At 41.3% G+C, this 21,856-nt stretch overlaps 2 protein-coding genes across 2 annotated transcripts in view; one reads left to right on the forward strand and one right to left on the reverse strand.

Moving 5' to 3' along the window:
* The window catches only part of BLOC1S6 (biogenesis of lysosomal organelles complex 1 subunit 6), a gene marked incomplete at its 5' end in the record, with an annotated part of 35,697 nt that overhangs the window by 7,999 nt on the left and 5,842 nt on the right, over positions 1-21,856 (reverse strand). The gene's annotated exons all lie outside the window — the stretch shown is intronic.
* SLC30A4 (solute carrier family 30 member 4) lies at positions 1,459-18,695 on the forward strand. The gene is given in 8 exon segments (XM_018069724.2): positions 1,459-1,617; positions 1,619-1,832; positions 6,632-6,778; positions 12,002-12,155; positions 12,904-13,135; positions 13,430-13,535; positions 15,782-15,916; positions 16,560-18,695. Coding segments are annotated over 8 exon segments (1,302 nt in total). The 3' UTR covers positions 16,715-18,695.

Raw genomic sequence — 21,856 nt, forward strand, 5'->3', positions numbered from 1 at the left:
TATTTGTGGACATCGTTACGGAGAACAACAAGAACAACAACAAGCAACCTCTGCCCAAGGCCAGTTTACCACACAGGACTCCCCTCCTGCAGGGCCTGTTCCAGGAAGGGAACACGTTCTGCTCCACATCCTGTGGCAGTACCCCAACACCCGCCAGAATCTGCTATCAGCCCTTGTCCAGAAAGGGAGTGCCTTTCTCCAAAATCTTGCACTTCTCTACAGCTCTCCAGTCTTCACTTAGTAACCTCCTTCAACCAAGTAAAAACCCAGGATATGTACTTTCCCTGAGACAGGAGTGTTTTTGCAGAAATGTTTATGACTTAAGGAACTGACTGAATGCAGTAACAAAATTCGGCCATGTATACAAACTGGTGCTGAATATGTGGAGGCTGGAAATTAGAAGAAAATTCTAGTACTCAGACCAGCGAGGAGAAAGAATAACCCTAAATAACCAGAAAACTAAATAAAGGCAAAAATCTGATTACTCTTAAGTTAGAACACAGTAATGAAAGGAATTACAGAACAGCAGGGTCTCTGATGTTTGTTTCTCCCTACATCCTTAAGGTCATATTTTAAGGGATACATTTAAGGAATGTCCAGAAAGGTGCATGTTACTAAATGGAGCTACTGAAACGGTGTGAAGAGTGGCGCCTTTGACAGGGAGAGAAAGAGAAAGCGACAAAATGCAAACTTCTGCCTTTTAAAATCTCATGCCAGAGCACGGCCATGCAGTCGGGGCTTCCAGTGTAATTGAAAAGAGCCACAGATCACACCTGGATGGTAGGGCTTTGGGAGTTGTCAGTCTGTACCTCGCACGGCATTTACCCACTGAGCACAAACGCGGGCAGTGACGGGAACAGCCCGCAAGGTACCGCGAGGGACGGGCGGGCCCGCGCGCCCCGATCCCCGTGCCCCGATCCCGCCGTGCCCATCCCGCCGTGCGCCCCCGGCCCCGCGCTCGCGGGACTCGAACCCGCGGCCGGCCCCGCTGCGGGCGGCGCAGGCGCGGTGCCGGCGGGGTCCGCGGGCGCGCAGGGGACGCGGGTCCCGCGGGGCGGCCCCGGGATCGCGGTGCGGGATCGCGGTGCCGCCGCGGGGGGATGTGACGCGCATGGCGGCGGCGGCGGCGCCCCCTGCGCCGGCAGGGAGGAGCGGCCCTGCGCCCGGCGCCGCCTGCCCGGCCGCGCCGTGACCGGGGCTGGGCGCTGCGCGGCCGGCGGTGACAGCGCCGCCGTGCCCGGCGCGGGGGCGGCGGTGCGGACCGGGGGTGCCGGAGCTCCGGGCGTGCCGGAGCCCCGCGCCGCGTTCCGGGCGGCCTGCGCAGGGCCCGCGGGGCGATGTAGGGGACATGCCCCTGACGGGACGAGGAGGGGGGGCGCCGCCTGCCAGGGCACAGCTGCGCCAGCGGAGCGCCGCGGCGGGTCGGCCGCGCACGGCGAGGGCCCGGGCACCGCCGCGATGGCCGGGGGGGCTCTGGCGAGCATCAAGTCCCTGCTGCGGAGGGGCGAGGACCCGCTGTTCCTGAACGACTCCAGTGCCTTTGACTTCTCGGACGAGGTGGGGGATGAGGACTTCCCCAGGTTTAACAAGCTGCGCGTGGTGGTGGCGGACGACGGCTGGAGGCGGCCCCGAGACGCCGGTGAACGGGGCACCGCCTGCGTCCGACGACGAGTCCCTGCTGGAGCGGGACATCGCCTGCGCAGCGCCGGGCGGCCGCCGGCCCCTGCGCGGCTGCAGCAGCCGGCGGGAGCGCTCCAAGCAGAGGAAGGTGAAGAAGCGGCTGGCGCTCGCTGCCATCCTCTACCTCCTCTTCATGACCGGGGAGCTCATAGGTGAGTCGGGGGCCCTTTGTGCCATCCCTTGGGCGCGGTGCCTCACAGCCTGTTAACGCTGCTCCGGCCTTGGCTTGAAGTATTTACTGAGAGAAACCATCAGTCCTTTGGAGAAATCAGAGACATTAGCAGCACGTTCAGAGTAGTGAGAGAGAATGAAGTCCAATGTGTATTTTCAATGAAAAAATTTGCAACTTCCCTTGCCCGAATCTATCATCAAATATGTTAAATATGCATAAAATATGTATTCTTTTGTATGTTTAATGGCTTTTTATTTCTCCTTGTAAGTTTCTCCTATAAGTTTGTAAGGTGTTTTTAACAAAGGAGAAGCAGAATGAACAATTTCATTCTCGGTATTGTTCAGTTACTTCCATAAAATCTCGCTGTGTTTGCAATATGAGAAGAGGAAAATACACCAGATTCAGCAATACACAGTTACTTAGAACTGAAAAGACGTGTCCTGAGCTATCAATAGCAATCCAGTGAAGAAGCCACTCTCTGGACAACCTCTTGATGTCCTCTTGTGCTCTGGACTAGCATGTGCTCCATCCAGACATAAATCATACACAGTCAATTAAAGTAATAGATATTTTAATACTTCCCATTGCAAAATATAAGAGGTACCAAGCAGTTGGATTAAATTATTTGTGGGTTTTGTTTGTTAGTACTTGCAGAAGTATGGTGGGTTTTTACCTGAAAATGAGTTCCTGTATAAGTACTTGATTGTCGTTGGTCAGAAGAATGAGTCTTGTGCTCAAGCTCAGCTTTTATTGTTCCCTCCTAAGGGCTCACAACCAGGTGCTGTGCAGGTGGAGGAAAACCTGTGAATTATACAGCAATCTGTACCCAACAACTGCTTTATCCAGCAGGCTTGTTGCAGGCTTGCAGCATAGGCTTGGAATAAAATTAAATGTGAAAGCCCCTGGGATGCATAGATTAGCTGTTAAATGTTATCCCTTTGCCATTATCTAATAATTTTTACAAAGTTTAATATTTATCTTTTAATCTCTGTTCATTTACCAGTATGCATGTCTTGTTACTACCTGTCTTTTGGGTACATCCATGCCATTCAGTGCAAGTGTCTGCTCGGTGGGACTCAGCCTCCTGAAGAATGCTTAAATGTTCCCATGCACTGTCCCCTGATTTGGAGTCATGGGGACCATTATGCAGTGCCAGTACATTGATATGTATGTTGAGCCAGGTCTCTCTGTAGCAATTAATTGCTTTTAAATTGCTTTAATTTCAACATTCAAGTCTAAATCAGAGCTAATCAGATGAATTATTTGCCATAATTCACAAAAAGAAAAAAAAAAGAAATGTAATCATAAAAACTTTCTGAAAGTGAAGAACAGAGATGCCTCAGATATAGTAATATGGGACCTACACCCTCCTCCTCCACAGCTATGCAGTTTTGGTCAGTTGTTTGCTCATGTGAACTCATGCTCTTGGATGCTTGTCCTAGGACAGCTCTGAATTATGTTTTTAAGACAAACTTGTATGAGATGGCTAGGAAGCAAAATAGGGGATAAATAATGCCATTTTTCCTGCAGATGTAGGAAAAAAAGTCCTTAGGAGAAATGTTCTGTTTTTCAGAGAGAGACCAGAATACTGTGTCTGCACCAGTTTTATTTGGGGCCTTATTTCAGGAATGTGGGTTAATGGAAAAAAAATGGTTTTGTCCTTCAGCATATCTCAGTGTGTGGTTAGTCATTAATAACACTGCCACAATACATCAGCTTATCATGGATAAGGCGCTTGGTGCCAACCCTGTTGTGGGGATTTGGCCGAATGCCTGCACTTGCCCCCTGGCTCCATGGTTTTTCTCTGGCTGAGGTTTTGGTTCAGCATGAACTCAGGTTAATTTGATAAGGAACAGTGTTGTATCTTAGATGTAGACACCCTTTAACCTGAGAATGATGCTATTTGGTTTTATTTATACCAATACCAGAGTTTTGATGTACACCGAGCTTAGTTCCTCTGAGGGGCCTCTTGCTGAATAATATGTCTGTGCTGTTGGCATGTTGATGCTGAACTCACTGAGTGTGTGTTTGGGGCTTTGGATCTGATTCACACTGTTGTAGACCTCTCCATAGCTAGTGCAGGGAGAGCTCTGAAAAAAATAGATGTTAAGAGTAATAATACTCTCTCATCACTGTCACATCTCCCATACAGTCAGGGTGGTGGATTTGTCTGTACAAAGCATTAGTGCTGTAGTGAAGGCTTGTCCTCCTCAGGTGCTTTTGCCACCCCTGTTTCGTTCTTTGGGCACAGAATCAGAGAGCACTGAGGCCAGACCCATAAAATATTCAGGCATCCATCTTCCAGAGAGAATAAATAGAGGGCTTGGGTATCTCTGTACTTTCGTAGATCTCAACCTGAATGACTTGTCAATAGGGCAAGTAATCAGCAGCAGAAGAGTAACTAAAGAAAGAGCCCTCGAGTCCTGAGTCAGTGCCCTACTTGTTTAATTTCTTTCACTCCAGCCCTGTGATGTGTTCTGTCTGGTTGGTTTCAAATTTTGGAACTTTATGAATTGATCTAAAGCTCAGGTATTTGGGAAACTCTGTTTGATCATATAGGATGTTTTAACTGACTTCTTTCTATGACCTTGGACAGATTTGAGTTTCTGAGAAAAAGACAGAAGACCCTCTCAGACAATTAATTTGTTCAGTAAAAATCTTTCTGCTGTCTGTTACTAATGTCAAGATGAAGGAAATCTTATTTCAGCAGCTTTTTTTGTGAAATCTTGATTGACATATTTTTTTCAAAGGGTAGCCAAGCTCATTACTCCAGCCTATCTCAGTGTTTGTTGTTTAATTTGATGAACAGTCAGGTAAAAACTTATGCTTTGTGGAAACCATTTTGCATCAAGAAAAGAAAATCATACCACAAAACCTAGTTAGCTTTTCTGACAGGGTTTTGATGTTTTCAGCTATGTTTCGGGATTTCTAATTGATTGTCCATGAGAAGAACTGCTGTCCTTCACAGGTCACTGAAAACAGCGGTGAACCATCAAGCTGTCTATTTGTAAAGGTTATACATGTCTTTTTTTCTAAGTTGCCAATTGTGTTTAAATAGCCCCTAGGCAGTACCTTTAACCGAGCAATGAACTTTTGGGAACAGAGAACCTTTGATTTCAGAATTCAATAAATGTCAATAATGTTTTCTTAATCCACACACTGCATTACGGTCAGCTTCAGTACCTGAATTCCTTCTTTACCATTTTATTTTGAAAAGCTTTAAGAGTGAGAGGCTGGCTGAAATAGAATCGACTCACCTTGGACTGAAGTGATTCTCCAAATTAATACTTAAGAATTAACATACATACTGTAAATAATGATACGTGTAAACTGCTGAACTGAATGTCTTCAAAAATAAATTGTTTTTTCTTTTCTGTTGACTATAAAAGAGGCTGAGTTGCACTTTTCTAAGTATTTTTTTAAAATTATGTGAGAACACAAACTAATTCAGAAAGGAAAGCCGTTAACTCATTTTACTCAAAAAGCCACTGAATTGCTAAATCTTAAAAACTCATTGTTTTTGAGCTGTGATGGCCTTTTGGAGAAATTCAGAAGAAGAATTTGACTTAGGATGGGAACTGGTTGAAATGTAGTGTATTTGTAGTTACCCACAGTACAGCAACACTACAGCAGCAGCCACGCTGTGCGTGTTTGGCTGGGGAGGAGAGAGTAGCTCTGTCTGCAGGTGTGCACATACAAACACCCACAGCCACACACACACAGGATTTATGACTGATCCTAAAAACAAAGTTGTGAATTCCTCTTTGCCATTTCCTTGTGGTCAGCCTCTTCACTAAGACAATTTTAATTGTATATAAAATTGCTTTATTTGAAATGTTAGTTGGAGCTTCAAGCCTGCCAAATGGCACACAAATGGCACAGCAGCTGCATGCTTCACTCGGTACAAATTTACAGGCTGAATGACAATCTCAAGGTAAAAAGAGAAACCAAATCATAGCTGAGCTGACACTGAAGATGTGATCTTTTCTGAGAAAATGGGCTTACCTTCAAGCATATGGAAGACAACACAGTCCGTCCTTGATTCCCCTTTGGATAAGGGATACTTAAAAGAGAGGTGCATTGTTCAAATCTCTCACCATCCAGTGGCATTAGCAAATGAATTGGAACAAAGATATTAACCTCTGATCTCGGGTTATTTGTCTCAATGCAGCTCATAATTACGAGAAAAAAATTATGGTAATAAATAACAAAGAAGAATGCTGTGCAATTGAAAGTCATTGCTTGCAATAGATATTGGCAGAACTCGCACAACCCTGCCAGGACAGGGAATAATGAAGGTTAAAAGGTATTTTAACAAAAATAGAAAGGGGGCAGGGTAAATTTCCTTTTTATTGAGTCTTTGGACTTCTGTCCCTGTTCTGAAATATCACAATGTTTAACAGAGGTAGTTTAATAAAAGGATCAGTTGATTAAACACATGTGCAGTAATATATAGAGGAAAGATACAAAACTATTTTGGGCCTCATCTTGCACAGGTTATTATGCAAGTAGTCTGTGTGAGAATAACAGGAGTGAATCCTTTTTATGTTACTCTTAATAGAAAGCACACTTGACTGCACTTTTAACTATGGTAGCTTTAAATTACAGCATGGCATTTTGCTTGTAATAGCAACCCCCCCCATTTAGTGATTATAAGACGGGCTCTCCTGCACTTAATGCACTGTTCTGAAAATAAATAACTGTCAGCTGTGCCAAGAGGATATTATCTAGAATAATTAAAAATGTCTTGTGTCCTGACTTTTCCAATTTTGTTTTCAGGTGGCTATGTTGCTAACAGTCTAGCAATTATGACAGATGCACTTCACATGTTAACTGACCTTAGTGGTATTATTTTGACCCTGCTTGCTCTCTGGCTGTCTGCAAAATCTCCAACAAAGAGGTTCACTTTTGGATTTCATCGCTTAGGTATGTAGATATCAGATTTTGCTATTAAAGAGTATTTTAAGCAACAACTGTAAAGATCAGCAAATTCTAGAAGAATAAGTAACTAGAAAGAAAGTAGCAGCAAACCTAAGAGTTGCTTTAACACCCTGACTCTTAATGCCCTTTCACTGGCCGTTGTGGATATACTACATAGGTAGTATTGCCACAAGGGAATAGATAAAAAACCCCCGTGGCTCAAAGTTTGACAGCAGAGTTTTATTCACTGGGAGCAGGATGAGTCTGTTCATCTGTGGAACTAGGACTTGGGAGAATCAGAGTTAAATTCTGAATGCTTGATTCATCTTCCTCTTAAAGAGGAAGGTTGGGGAATTGGATACATGATCACATTGTGACTTCCTGCAAATTAACCATGGCCTAAAATGTTTAAAAAGGGTTCAGAGGAGGGAAACTGTTCTGAGTGAGAACAAGGGTGGCTGCAGAGCTGTCCGTAGTTAATGGGATGTTGCATCAGCTCAGGCCCCTGTACACCTTTGTGCTTTGGAACTGAGGCTGCTGAGCAAAAGAGGGATACATTCTTTATACTCACTGCTGTACCACTGTTACTGCTCCTGTGACACACTGAGGAGCTTGTTGGTGCAGGAGCTGTGCACATCAGTCTGTTGTTGTTCACAACAGATTGTTGCCAGTGCCCAGGATTTATGAGGTCTCGTTGACTTCAGCAGAATTGTGACACTGGAAAAAGGTCTTATTCAATGTGAAAAATGACATTTTAATCCAGAACTAAAAAGTTATGTAGAACATATTATTAGAGAGCTGTGCCCTGTCCGAAGTCGCATACATCATTCCTCTTGCATTCCCCAAACCACACAAAGCTGAGGTCAAAATGTCCTGTGGTTTGCAATACAGCAAGTTATTTAACCTCTACCTGGTTTACGTGTCTGTAAAAAGAAGTATAAACAGAATTATGAACTAAACCTTGGAAGGGAATTTTCAGGATTCATTACTTCATGTTTGGAAATGTAATGATGATACAGAGTGTTTTCATGTGGTTGTGAACTGGATATAATAATTCACAATATACAGCTGCAGGTCTTGTAGACGTTTTATCAAAATCTTCAAAGCTTTATTTTTCATGAAATAGATAATTTCTAGTGTCACATTTTCTACCTGTGCCCTATACATTCTATAGAATACATTTTTCAAGGAATTTCAGTCTTATGTAGTCATTATTTGCAATTCTTATTTTGGCTGCTAGAACAGCAGTAGAATTCAACAACTCCATCACTCCTCGTCATTTGTCATCAGTTAGTCACTAATGCATGAATGCATAACTCTGTACACTAGCAAAGCTCTTTGGGGCTTTAGCAAGAAAGCATTAGCAATGCCAGCATTTCCCATTACAAACTTTTCTTTCATGAAGTTTTAATTTTGCCATAGGAGCTCCCCTAATACTGAAACCTGACCTTGCAGGTAGGCCCCTGGCATTTGCTCATACTCTCCAGAAGGATGTTTGCTAGCATTTATACATACTTTAACCCTATTTCAAAATCATTTGAGTAGTTTATATGTCTTTGTAACTTTTCTAAAACCAAATAGCACATAAATTAAAAATGCCATGGCCTAGCTTAAAACAGTTTATCTTGGGAAAAATAAAAGAAACTTACTTAACCATTAAAATCTTTTTCAGTTCTGTAAATTTTCACTGACTTTTCAATTAATTTGCAAGCACAAATCCCTGAGGATTCCTGCCATCTCATTTTCTATATCTTTTTCTTGTCATTTTACTGCCAGGAAAAGTACTGACCAGACTGATCCAGTGGTGGTCCATGGGCTCAATCTAGCCAATAAAATTAGTTTGTATTGCCTACCATCTTGTCCCTGGGAGAAGCTACAGGGAGCAGCCTCTCAGTGCTGCAACAATTACTCCTTTTCTGCTGCCCAGTGCCAGTAGGTGGTCAAAGACTAGAACAGGTTGTGGAGTGTCCACTAGTGGAAAAACACAAAACCCTACTGGAAGGAGCCCTGAACAACCTGCTAGAGTTTCCCTCCTCTGAGCTGCACTACACAGTTTCCAGGGGTTCCTTCCTGCCTCAGCCATTGTGCTGCACTGCAGCAGTGCCACTCTCTCTGGAGGAGGAGGAGGACTAGGGCCTGGGGCTGGGGGGGGAGAGTTTCTGTGGCTGTAGTAAGGAAGAGGAAGCAGGTGAAAGCTCTACCAGGGACCTCCAAAGTACAGAAGATGGGATGGTTCAAAATTGCTACACAGAGTTTTTTTAAAAATCCCATTTGTGAAATTTATATGCCTGGTTTAGGCACCCAGTCTGAATGCCATGGCCTGAGGGCCCAGTTTCACACATCAGTGAATGCTGGCAATGGAACAAAGCAGTTTCTAGGGTATGTCCTTGCTGTAACACATTTTCCCAAATAACCTATATGTAAGAAGCTTGTCAGCAAATAACATCATTTCAACAATAGCTTAAATTCCATGTGAGAGATGTTAAAACATGACAGAATGTTAAAAATAGGGTACAGATTGGGCATCTGTCACAGAAAAAGATGTGGAGCGTTTGTTTAAAGCTGGAGATATATGCAAGAACTGTCTCATCACTGACCTGCTTTACATTAAGTTTAAGATAATCCATACTTACAGCAGGCATGAGAACATTCTAATGAACAATGTTTCTGGTATTCATTATCATTTTTGCTTGTAAAATGATGAATTTTCAAACTTGTTCCCATAAACATTGCTTGGTAAAGACAACAGACCTATTACTTGTCTAGTCGAATTCCAGAGGGAAGTTAGTACTAGTTTTCATTTATTTGAATTCTCTCTGGATGCACATTATGTATGCTCCATCTTCAGTTTTATTCCATTCTCAGTGGTGAAAATGAGGCTGACAGATTCAGGAATGGGTTAGAAAAGTGAAGACAAAGTAATGGAAATTGCAGTCACGTCTAAAAAGGATTGTATTCTTGAAGGCAAAAGTAGTTCTGTTTCACCACCAAGTGGAGATACCTCCCTTTCAGCAAGACACTGAGCAGATTTAAGCATAGATATGGAACCTGGCACTTTTCCATTGCTGCAGAGACAATGTTAGTAATGACAGAATCAGCCAGTCCACTGAGCCAGTGCACAGTTCATTTCACAAGAAGTGAAAGATCTCAGCACAAATGTACAGTGCTGACACGACAGTGACTGTGGAAGACCCTGCAAGGAAAACACTGACTTCCATTGCAGAAAACATGGGTTTAGATTGTAGAAGCACTATATGTTATTTCTCTGGTAAATGGTAATGTGCCATGGCTTCAAAAGTTTTTTAAAAAGCATTCTGGAAAACCTTCTAAGCAATGTATTGTGTGTTTTTAAGGCTGTTGCCCTGAGTAATCTGCCGACTTTGTAAAGAAGGCTGCCACTTACACAGATATTTCCAGGATTTTCAGGTTGCTCTGAAATCATCTGAGACAGTTGCCTTTCAGAGCCTTGTTACTGCCTGGTAATGCTGGTACTTGTCCAGGCACTGACACACCACCCAGCAGCTGAATGCATTGGGGTGAGTTTCTCCTCCCATAATTCAGTGTATGGATCAAGTGATTTTGGTGATATTAAAATGCTGATATAGCTGCATGGGTCTTTTTATGTCATATTCAATAAATATAATTAAAACACTTCTGTGTTAGAAGTGACATTTTCTGCAGTAACCAAAGTTGGTTACAAAATCTACATGCTGACAGATTCAAAGTGGAGGGAGAAGTGAGGCAATTCTCAGATGAGTATTCTCAGAGCTGTGCTATAGCCAAGAGCAGAGTTTTGCCCTTACTAGGGAATAAATCAGGGCAACATGTGTGGACCTAAGGGGAAGAACAACCACTAAAATTTCAAGTAAATTAATTCTAACTCTGATCTTTGAGTTCATACAGGAAGGCTGAGGTCCCAGTGATCCATCTGGCAAGTGACAGTAATGAGCATTACACATAATGATTACAGATTACTCAGGCATGGCTGCAGATTTGCATGCAGTACAATGGAGTGAGCATTAAGGTCTTCCCAGTGCTTTTTGCAAAGCCCTATATTAACTTGCTTATAACTGAGACAGTTGTTAACTGGGCCAGTGATTTCTCTCTCAGCTATCTTGCCTTTTTTTTTTTTTTTTTTTTTTAAAACTTCAGTTGCAGCAGGGTAATAATTTTAAGCTAGAGGGTAAAAGTATGTTTATGATAAAAAGAATCTAGTGACCCATTTAGGAATACCTGTATTCTTTGTAGTAAGACCTTAAAACTGTAGTGTAGACTCATCCTCCTCAGGTTTATGTATGCTGTTACCAGCCCAATTTCATGACTGAGGCAAACAGCACAAAAGGTCCTGACCTGTAGAATATTCAGACCTGTTTACCTCACATCTGAACAGGAGGAACCTTGTAGAGAGCTCTCACCACTTTTCACAGATGTCAACGGCAGTGGAAGGTGCAGTGCAGTCAAATAATTAGGAGTTTTTATTAACTTTCTAATTTTATCTTTATATATTTCCTTTTAAAAGTCCCTGCTGATCAGATAAAATTCCTACACCAAAATATTGGTCATAATGCTCTTACTTTTGTGAAATATGAATATTTGGTAAATATTAGATACTGTTAAAACAGCATATCACACCAATAGAGATACTAACATTCAGCAATCCTTTGCAGCTGAAATCTGCAATAGGTAATGTGTATGTGTAGAAGCTTAGGACTGTCATGTCTGACAAGTTTGTACTGTTCAGTTTCTTTATCTTTTTATAATTTCTTCTCCATCCTAAATACAAAAGGATATATAAAAGTCATTTCTAAATCCAGATTAATACTGTGGACACTTGAAATCAGGCCTTCTCTTATTTGTAGGTGTGTTGGTGATGTTTGAGATCACCTGTCCTCCTCTCCCCTGGGCACGGCCTTTGCCTGCAGCTTCTCAGGCAAATGTTCTGGCTTGTCTGAGGAAGTCAGGGTCATCACCTCTGCAGAAGTCTTCAGAGAAGACATAATTTGAGGGATATACTGGTGGCAGGGAAGCATGAAGGAGTTGATGAGAACAAACTCCATTTGTTAATCCTACTTTACAAGTGTTATTTACCGCTAAACATATTAGTTTATAGTCGGTTTTATAATACTCATAAAATCGTTAAAACAATTAAGGCTCTGTCCATGTTCTAATTTGGAAATAGAAATAGATCTGAGACACATTTTTATAATGTTTTTTCCTTTCTTTTTGCAGAAGTACTGTCAGCCATCATTAGTGTATTGCTGGTCTATATCCTTATGGCATTCCTCTTGTATGAGGCTGTTCAAAGAACTATCCATATGGACTATGAAATAAATGGTGATATCATGCTGATCACAGCGGCCGTCGGTGTTGCAGTTAACTTAATGTAAGATCTCCCCTTCTCTCCATTAACACTCATAAATGTGTTTCTGAATAAGCTGCTAATTCATTCATGGCCTGTAACTTTTCCCATGTAACTTTTCCATGGGATGTAATTTTGCTGGACCTCTTAAATTTCGTAAATAAGACAAGAAATTATGCTGAGTATTACTTTTTCAATTATTTCATTTAAACTGAAAGGGAAAAAGGCAACAAAATATTAAGCTATTAGAGAGCATCCAAAAGAGGGCAATCAAGATGGTGAAGGGCTTTGAGGGGAAGCCGAGTGAGGGGCAGCTGAGGGCACTTGGTCTGTTCAGCCTGGAGAAGAGGAGACTGAGGGGAGACCTCATTGCAGTTACAACTTCCTTGTGAGGGGAAGAGCAGGGGCAGGCACTGATCTCTGCTCTGTGGGGAACAGAGACAGGACCCGAGGGAATGGCCTGAAGTTGTGTCAGGGGAGGTTTAGGTTGGACATTAGAAAAAAGGTTCTTCAACCAGAGGGTGGTTGGAACAGGCTCCCCAGGACAGTGGTCACAGCACCAAGGCTGCCAGAGCTCAAGATGTGTTTGGACAATGCTCTCAGGCACAGGGTGTGATTCTTGGGGATGGTCCTGTGCAGGGCTCAGAGTTGGACTTGACAATGCTTGTGGGTCCCTTCCAACTTGGCATATTCTGTGATTCTGTGAAAACCTACCCACACACCCAACTCTAAAAGCCTGTTTCTTGGAGTGCTTTTCTTCTTTCCCTTTCAGAATGGGTTTTTTGCTGAATCAGTCTGGCCACCTTCACTCTCACTCGCACTCCCACCCTCACTCTCATGTACCTCAGTCGAGCTCTCCGAGCACAGCCCACGGCAGTGGCCATGGACATGGCAGTGGCCATGGACACAGCAGCCTTGCTGTGAGAGCAGCATTTGTACACGCCCTGGGGGACCTGGTCCAAAGTATTGGAGTGCTCGTGGCTGCCTACATCATACGCTTTAAGGTGAGGAATGGCTGCTCTTCGAGGCAGCGTGGAATTCTTTTAACTTAAACTCCAGTGATTAAATTAAAAAGGGGCCTGTTGTTATAAGTATGAAAAATAGCTGTGATATTTTATTATAAGCTTCATACATTCATGCAAAATAAGCAAAACTATCTCTACTATATATTTTATAACTATTCGAACAAAAAAAATTCATAGAAATTGAAACTAGAACTAACTGCATTTTCTGAGTCACATTTTTGTAAGTGAGCTTATTTTCATACATCCTTTAACACTGTGGATTTTCCCTTGCAGCCAGAATACAAGATTGCTGATCCTATATGTACATATGTATTTTCCATACTGGTGGTTTTCACAACAGTTCGAATTCTCTGTGACACGGGAGTTATTATTCTGGAAGGTAAGATCTGTGCACAGTCTGCAGTACTTTATATGCCAAATACCAGAGAGCACTGGCAATTTTTTTGACATCACAATCACTATTTCTAAGTGGACTGTGCCTGGAGATCTGTTTGTCTTGCTGCTGCTGTCTGTTGGTTCTTTACGGCTCATCTAAATTGCTGCAGTGTTCGGGTGTGTTTGTCCTCTGCCAGAATGACACAAGTCCTACCTGTGCTCCCACTTTGCCATCAGGAGGTGGGGAAGTGAAACACATACAACTTTCTTGTGTGTCTGCAGTGGATCTCAGCTGAACCAAGTGAACCTTTGCTCAGATTCAGTTCTACACTTTCACTTCAGTTACTTGTGAAGTTGAAGTGGATGTGGATGAGTGTAAAAGGAAGAAGCAAGCTTAGACCAAATGGCTGGACAGGTGGTTTACCTCTGTCCTGTCTTCCCCTTTTCCACAAGTGCCTTTGTGTTACTTGTGTGCTTCTGCTGTTACCATAGGGGAAGCTACAAGTAAAGAGTGGTGTAAAAGAAGAAATAAAATAGGGAAGAAAAACCTGAATATAGGCTAAAGAATCTTATCACATGTAGAGGGAAAGATGCCAGCAACATTCTTTGCTTTATCGTAGCTTACCTGCCAACTCTTACTGCTTGATCTAGTGCTCTTACTTTATGAAAGTGAAGATGTTAGGGCTGGGAGAAAAATGCTAGGTTTTAGCTGCACCTTCCTAGCTGTCTCAAGTGAATTATTACTGACTTTACTTTTATTATGTTACGAGGTTAAATCAGAAAACCCAGAATCTTCGTTCAAGTGCATTTGCTGTCACTTAGGATTAAAAAAAAAAAAGGCAGCAAAATGGAAGTTCACTGAGAAGGCAAAACCAATGAAATTTGCTCAACAATCCTTAATTGGCTCCAAGGCAATAGCTCAGATTTGGCTGCAGAAAACAGATAAGACTAATGATGTATCAGATTCCAGATGTCGTGAGTTGTTGCTGTTTGCATAGGTATCCCAGCTGTCATAAAAATCCCCTATTAATGATGTTATTAAAAGTGATGATACATGGGCTTTATGCATGGCAGGGAATTTTTCCAACTCAAATTCAGGATCTCCAGAGAATGGACTTGCATTTATATTGGAAACTACTTCAAGATCCTTGAAATTGGTCCTTTTGGTATTAATTTCAACTTAAGTTTCATCATTAGACCAGGAGTGCTAAATTAAAACATTAAATAGCTTTCTAACACAAGCAATGACATTCTAGCTTTTCATTAAGATTTATAAAGCAGAATGGAAGTCAAGAGTGTGATGTAGATATGAGGATTTAAGTCCATGTTTCCTGGGAAAAAGGAAGCTGTACAAATAATACCAGGTGGTTATTTATCATCTAAATAACTTTTGATGGTCTCCATGAGAAGGAAAATTTTGTTTCATGTGAGACAATCCTAGACACAGAACTTTCAAAAGAGATGGTACTGGGACTAAAATAATTTAAAAGAAAGTAAGGTATCAGGTTTGGAGGAATCATGCAAAAAATGAAGAAATTTGAGAAGCAAGTATATATAAAGAAACTCCATAAAACTGGAAGATAAACAGTAAAAAGCTTTTATAGAAATAAAACTATTCAGAGTTTATTCAGTCTGTTTGTATTAGTTTTTGACCCGTGTTGATCATCTAGAATTTTGATTTTGCCCTTTGTACAGATCAAGGGTGGTGGTGGGAAGCTATAGAGGTGCTGCAACTACTGAAAATACCGAAAGGACTTGATCAGAGCAGTCAGTGATTTGCAGAGGTGACACCCTGTAAGATGAAGTCCTGTGAGTTAAGGCTGCAGATGGATTCCTGTGAGCATGTGAACATCATACCAGTTACTTGAAGAGAAGTTTCAGGAGACAGGCCCTGGTGTTTTTTTCCTGTATTCTGACCTTAGAGTCTGGTTGAAGCAGTTACTGGGGGTTAGAAGCTGCAGTAAAGTTGTCTACAAAAGTACATCATTCCAAGGGATCTAATGCTGGCTGTTGTCAGAGAGCGGATTCTGGGCAGGACAAATTACATTTGAGGCAGCACTGCAATTCCTGTTCAACTTCTGTGTCCATACAGGCCAATTTCCATATTATTTTCTGCTAATAACATGGAAGTTACTTATCACTTCCAACAGCATAAATTCTGGGTTTTTTTTGGCATTGAGTACTGTCATGAAAGGCCACTGAGAGTTACCAGAAGACAGAATTAATTTTACCTCTTATTTGTAATCACAGGAGTTCCGAGGCATTTAAACGTGGACCGCATCAAGGAAGACTTGATGAAAATTGAAGATGTTTATTCTATAGAAGATTTAAATGTTTGGTCTCTCACTGCAGGAAAAACAACTGCCATAGTCCACTTGCAACTGGGTAAGCTGCTGTATAGCATAATTCTAAATTAAATGTAAGTGTAGGAAAACTCCCACCACTTCCTCTTCATATTGTTATCTAAGTTGAACCAAGAAATATTATCCTCAGGTTTTGTACAGTGAGGAATAAAACCTCTTTGCCCAGAAAGACATGGTGTAAATGAAAATTGTGCAAATAAAATACATTCATACCAAAACATCCAGTACAGATTCTCTGGGTAGGGGTAAAAAAGCAACACACAATTTTTCCTCAGAAGTTCTCTCACTTGCCTAGGGAAAGAAAAGGGGAGGGTCTAATGTGGAACATGTGACATGTGATAAACAAATGTTTTGCCAAAACATATGCTGATTTACACATCTAACTATACCATGAATATTAATTCTTAGTGAGAAAGGTTAGGTTTTGGGGGGATGGTGTCTAACACATATAGTTTTACCAAGAGTTGAATCTAGTTGGAGAATATAGACCTAAAAGTGTAAAATAATAGAGAGAGAGTACATAGTGACCACAGAACAACATTAAACTAATAAATGAGCATGAACAAAGATTATTGTAGTTGGTAACACTGTGATACATTTGAGAACAGATGGATTGTCTGAGTTTCTTAGATAGTGAATTTATTATAATTTTCTTAATTTTCCAGTTCCTGGTAGTTCATCTAAATGGGAGGACGTTCAGTCCAAGGCCCGACACCTGCTGCTGAACACCTTTGGAATGTACAAGTGCTCTGTGCAGCTCCAGAGTTACAAACAGGAAATCAGCAAAACCTGCGCAAGTTGTCAGAGTTCCAGTGCCTAATTTCATATGTTTTGGGAACTGCTGCCTTATTCTTTACCTTGTAGTCAAAGACTGAGAGCAATAAATGCAAAATGAAAATTCTCAAATAGTGACCATGAATATGTGGCTTTGTACATATGGGACATGCAGCAGGGAGAACTGGTGCTGCAGAAAGTGCAGTGGTTGCCCTACAGAACGTGTGTTTTACTCTCTCCCTTGTACTGATTTGTTCAATTTATTATGATTTTGAGACAAAGCTGGTTTCAGATTATTGTTTACAAACTGCAACGTGGCTCTGCAGATACCTCACAAATTACAGTCCAATATTGTCCTTTAATCATTACGTACCACAAAGTACCTGCACTCCAAATGGAGCATCAAATATTCAGTATTTCAAACAAAAGTCTCTTAATGCTGACCCTGCCAGGGTTGCACAATATGTCATGATCCCCAAATTCATTATTCAGTATTTTTGCAGTGGTAATTTTCGTACAGTATCTTAAACTGGAATGCATACAGTGCTAGTTGAATTCTTGTGGAAACTGTCCCTTTGGAGACACTGCAAAATACAGAATTTACTGTATCCACACCGGAAAGTTAGCTTTAATCTGGGCATTCAGAGATCCAGACAGGAAGATCTTTGCCCAGACTTGTGGTGTTTAACTAGAGACCCAACACTGGACCCAAAGTGTTTTAAGTGATCAGTTATCTTAATGTATTTTAGAATAGGGTTTATACATTAGAAACAGGTTATTTATTTTACAAAGTTTTGACTTGTAAGATGACTTTCTTATAAATAGTCTTGAATGTCTAAACCCATCATTTGATTCACATTAAAAGGCCAGTTGCTTAGCATGCACTCTAACTGTAATTAATAAATGTTCTGTAATTGATCATTTTTCCATGATTGTTCTGTTTTAAAAGAAAAGTCAAAGGTTAGAAATGATGCTTGATGTGCAGATGCTCTCCAGTGCAATCTGCAGACATGCCAGAGATGTGCATCCAACAGGAGAGTGGGGAGCAGGAGTTTTAGAGATGCACTATTCCATCAGTCACGGGTCTCTGACTTTTCCACCTTTGCTTTGAGCACAGCATGGCAGTATCCTGACAGGAATGCCACTGCAATAGCAGTTCCCACTACTAAGCTCATGAATAAAGCAAAATCCAAGCAAGCTCAGTAACCTGATGGTGTTGGACAACAATGTCATAACAACCTACAGGGGCGGAAAGGCCTTTTTGTATTTATAGAGATGAGGCAGCTGAAAGGACTGTTCATTCATCTGGACACCTCAGAGTCCCCAAAGCTGAATTGTTTGGCCTCATTGTGGAACCCCTGTACTTTGAATGTACACAAGATATAAATCTTGACACTAAGCTATCCTACACCTCCAAGCTCAGATTTATGCCTGCTTGTGAAGTCCTTGGCATTGAAGAAGTTAAGGGTGGCAAGAACACGACCTGCAAAGTTTAGAAGATGGAAAGAACTTGGCTTCAAATATTTTTTTTGTTTATTCTGGACTTTGACCTTTATGCAGAACTTCCACTGACATCAAAAGTAGTTCTCTGTTGTGGATCAGAAAGGAAAATTTCCGCCCAGTTATGGATATTGTGATACTCAGCTGTGAATACTTAAGCTGTTTTCTGTTTCTAGAGTTTCACATATTCATCAGGCTGATTTGTACCTGCAATTGGTGGTAACAATCTTGGCTTCTTTTCTTCCCTTTTTGGAGGTAGGGGTCACATGCTGAATTTTTATTGGTTAAAAGTGGCAGCACATTGTGAATTTGGACAAAGTGCACGTGACACTGGATTGTGTTTGTATCTGTTCTGGCAAGAAATGGGAATACTTGAGTCCAGCATGGGAGCTCAGGCAGCTCAGAGGCAGAGCAGCCCTGTGCTCAGGAAGGTGATGCTGCAATACAAACACTGTCATTAATTAAGCCATATCACAGTTCATGAAAAATGTGCATCCCATCCTTACAAACTTACTGGGAAAAAAAAACCAAACCACAAACAACAGGTATTTTGCACATACTAATACTCAAATGGGTTTTAATTAAATTGGGGTTTACAGTTGATGTAATTAGGTGTTGAAGTACAGTAGACATGTATTGTATTTGCAGTTTTTTAATAATTTACTACACATTTGTTTAATTGAAGAAAAAAGCAGAAGTGTGTTGCTTTGTTGTGGGTTTTATGAAATCAATTATTAAACTTTGCATTGTCTTATAAAATATTTATTTGTATTTCTCTCTCTTGTCATCTTTGAATTCTTGCAGCAATCTTTGATTCTTATAGCAGCTGTTTTTTGAAACGTCTGAGCATTCAAGTCAGTGTGGAGATGCTGTATATGGAATTAATTAAGTCTCTCTCTTTAGTCAGGACAGTTTAAATCTTGTTATTTCTCATGCAGTAAATACACTTTTTAAAATATAAACTGATAAACAGTGGTGAAGGATCACCATAAAGCAACTGGCAAAACATTCTTGAAGCCCTACATTCACCCTCGAGGGGCCTTTGTTACCAAGGTCTGTAGACTGAAAGTTCAGAGAAAAGGCAATAGAAGATGAAATGACACTAAAGAATAAAAGAAGCAGTAACTTTTTATAGATACTGCAAGATCATTCTAAGTATCAGCTTAGTCTTTCCAAGGAGATGTCCAGCACATCTAGATTATTTCACATGGCTAAAATAATTTACACTCTGCTATGCTGTTTTCTTTCTACCAAATCCTTGAAATGAAAAGGCATATGCTTGGCAGGACTTCTCTCTAACCAAAAGACTTGGAAGACAGACTTTCCACAACTGGTATCCCTGCTTTCCAGAGCTGTGCTGCAATGCTCTTGCTGACTGAACAGATGAAATCCAGTGAAAATTCTGCCACCTCTTAAAGTCTATACTGGGAAAAGGTTTTTCCTTCCTAAATCTGTGATTGTCACCCATCCTTTTTTGAAGCACACATAGAGTTTTGATGACAACCTACTCACATGAGTCAATACAGCATTTTCATATGGAGTAGACTGCAAACCCTCACATCCCACTCTTCTATTCTGAAGTGTCCTTATCCTAAGAAGAAAATTAACAGAAACCTATTTTGTTTCTGAATGTTTTCCTTGCTTAGTGCTGGTTTGTTGTTTTTTTTTGGTTGGTTTTTTTTTTAATTGTGTTGACATTTAGTCTTTTCAATACCAGCAGCATTTCTTTCTACACCAGCAGAATTACCATTTAAAATGTCATACCTCAATCTGGTCTTCAATTATTTTACTACTGTACATATCTGCTATTTCTTGCAGAATCACTCCCAACTGGGAGAATGACTAAGAAAAGCAGTAGGCTGGCATTTAAAAGTGATTTTCTGACATAAAACCAAAAAGCCCAAAAGACACCCATCAACTGATGAGTGGCAAGTCTTTTGTTCAGGTATTTTGGCAGAATCTCATGAGGACACTGTGCTGATGTTGCACAGAGCAGGGCTATTAAGTGTTATTTCTCTTTACAGATACTACAAGAATATAATAAATGAAGAGAGGTTGTTGGGTAATTAGACATGATGCATACTGCAGCAGCTTCCTAGACTCCAATAAACTAGTCCATTGCCAGAGAAGTTCCCTTGGGATCTCAAAGGAAGGGGACAATCTACTGTAAATACCCAGCTCATTTCCCTCTATCCACCCAAAATAGCATTATCACGGTCTTTTTCCTTGCTGGTTGCTCCAAGCACATTGCCTTGTTCCAGGGGTTTGCACAGCCAAGTCCAGCGTTACATTTCACCAGCCCTTTGCTTTGTGCCCCCGCTCTCAGCTTCCCTCCCTTTGTTTTCTTGCAGTGTTCTTCCCTCTCCACAGTTTCACTAATAATGTCCAGCTCTCACCCTGTGCACCTGCTGCTTACACGGTCACCAGGAGCTTCTCACACAGCCCCAGGTGTGAACACACCCCAAGAGCTTGCAAGGCCTCTGCTATTCAAGTACAGGCTTGTCCTTGCCCAAAGTTCATTCCCTCTTTAATAGATTAAAAAAACCCTTCTAGCCAACAACTAGTTAATTCACAGGGAAGATCTAATCTGGAAGCCTCTACATTCCCTTTCTACCAGAAAAAAAAATAAAAAAGAAGTCCTCCATGTTCCCCACCCTTAATCCCCTTTCTACCTTCACCTCTTCCTCCCCTCCATAACAAAACGTGCTTGGCACTAACTGAGAGTCTCTGGGCTCTGGAGCTGGCAAATCCCCTTCTGTTCCAACTCTCCTCATACCATTTTCCACAGCTGAATGCCCTAGGAAGGACCAAACATGCTCTTTTGTTCTGTGAAATACCTGACCCAACTTTGGAAGCGACTGGAATAAATATGGATCTTTCCCATTTGCTGCTATCCAGCTGCTGCAGCAATCTGCTCTTACAACACACACGTACCTGCCTTCTGTGTGCACAGCTGTAAAATGGTGATGTCCAAACCAGGACTTTTTCATCTCTATTTTTCTATTCTCCATTGTGTTCTGCTTTTTTTTCCCTCTCAGTATCACACTTTGAAAGCAACCAGTGCTAAACACACAGGACAAAATAACTGCTTTTATTACAGCTGTGAATGGCACCAATTTATGTAGGAAAAAAGCCACTTCATAAGAAAAAGCATAATTTTATCCTTGAGGTGACTGCTTTGTGATTTCCTTTCATTGTACACAGTGAAAAGTTGTTTTTCCAGGACTGTGACTAGCCCATATGAGGGTACATGATACTAGTTAATGAGTATGTTTTGCAGTAAACTAAGTACTGATACATCCAGGGATCTCTAGTTCAGCTGATGAATAAATAAAAGCATCCAGATGGCAAGCAGACAAAAAATTAGCCTTTGTCACAGGTGCATTAAGAGCACTCAAGTCCCTGCAATCTTCCTATTTCTTTTTCCCGCACAAAGAAATTATCTAATAAACCCCTAAATAAATGTTTAACTTATAAAACCACTTATTTAAGTCTAAATGGCCTTTTAAATTCAAAGAGAGTTTTTGAGAAAAACGCTGTTAACAAACAAGTTTCGTAGGTAGGATGATGCTCCATGTTTGAACCCAGCACACAATTATCGTTGATTTTTTACGGATTTCACGTGTTCCTTTTTGCAAGCCCACAGCGAGAACAAGTCTGACACACCTGAAGGGACAAGGACTCTCCC

Source organism: Manacus vitellinus, unplaced genomic scaffold (genome assembly GCF_001715985.3).
Source record: "Manacus vitellinus isolate BGI_N305 unplaced genomic scaffold, ASM171598v3 scaffold_16_pilon, whole genome shotgun sequence".
Taxonomy (NCBI): domain Eukaryota; kingdom Metazoa; phylum Chordata; class Aves; order Passeriformes; family Pipridae; genus Manacus; species Manacus vitellinus.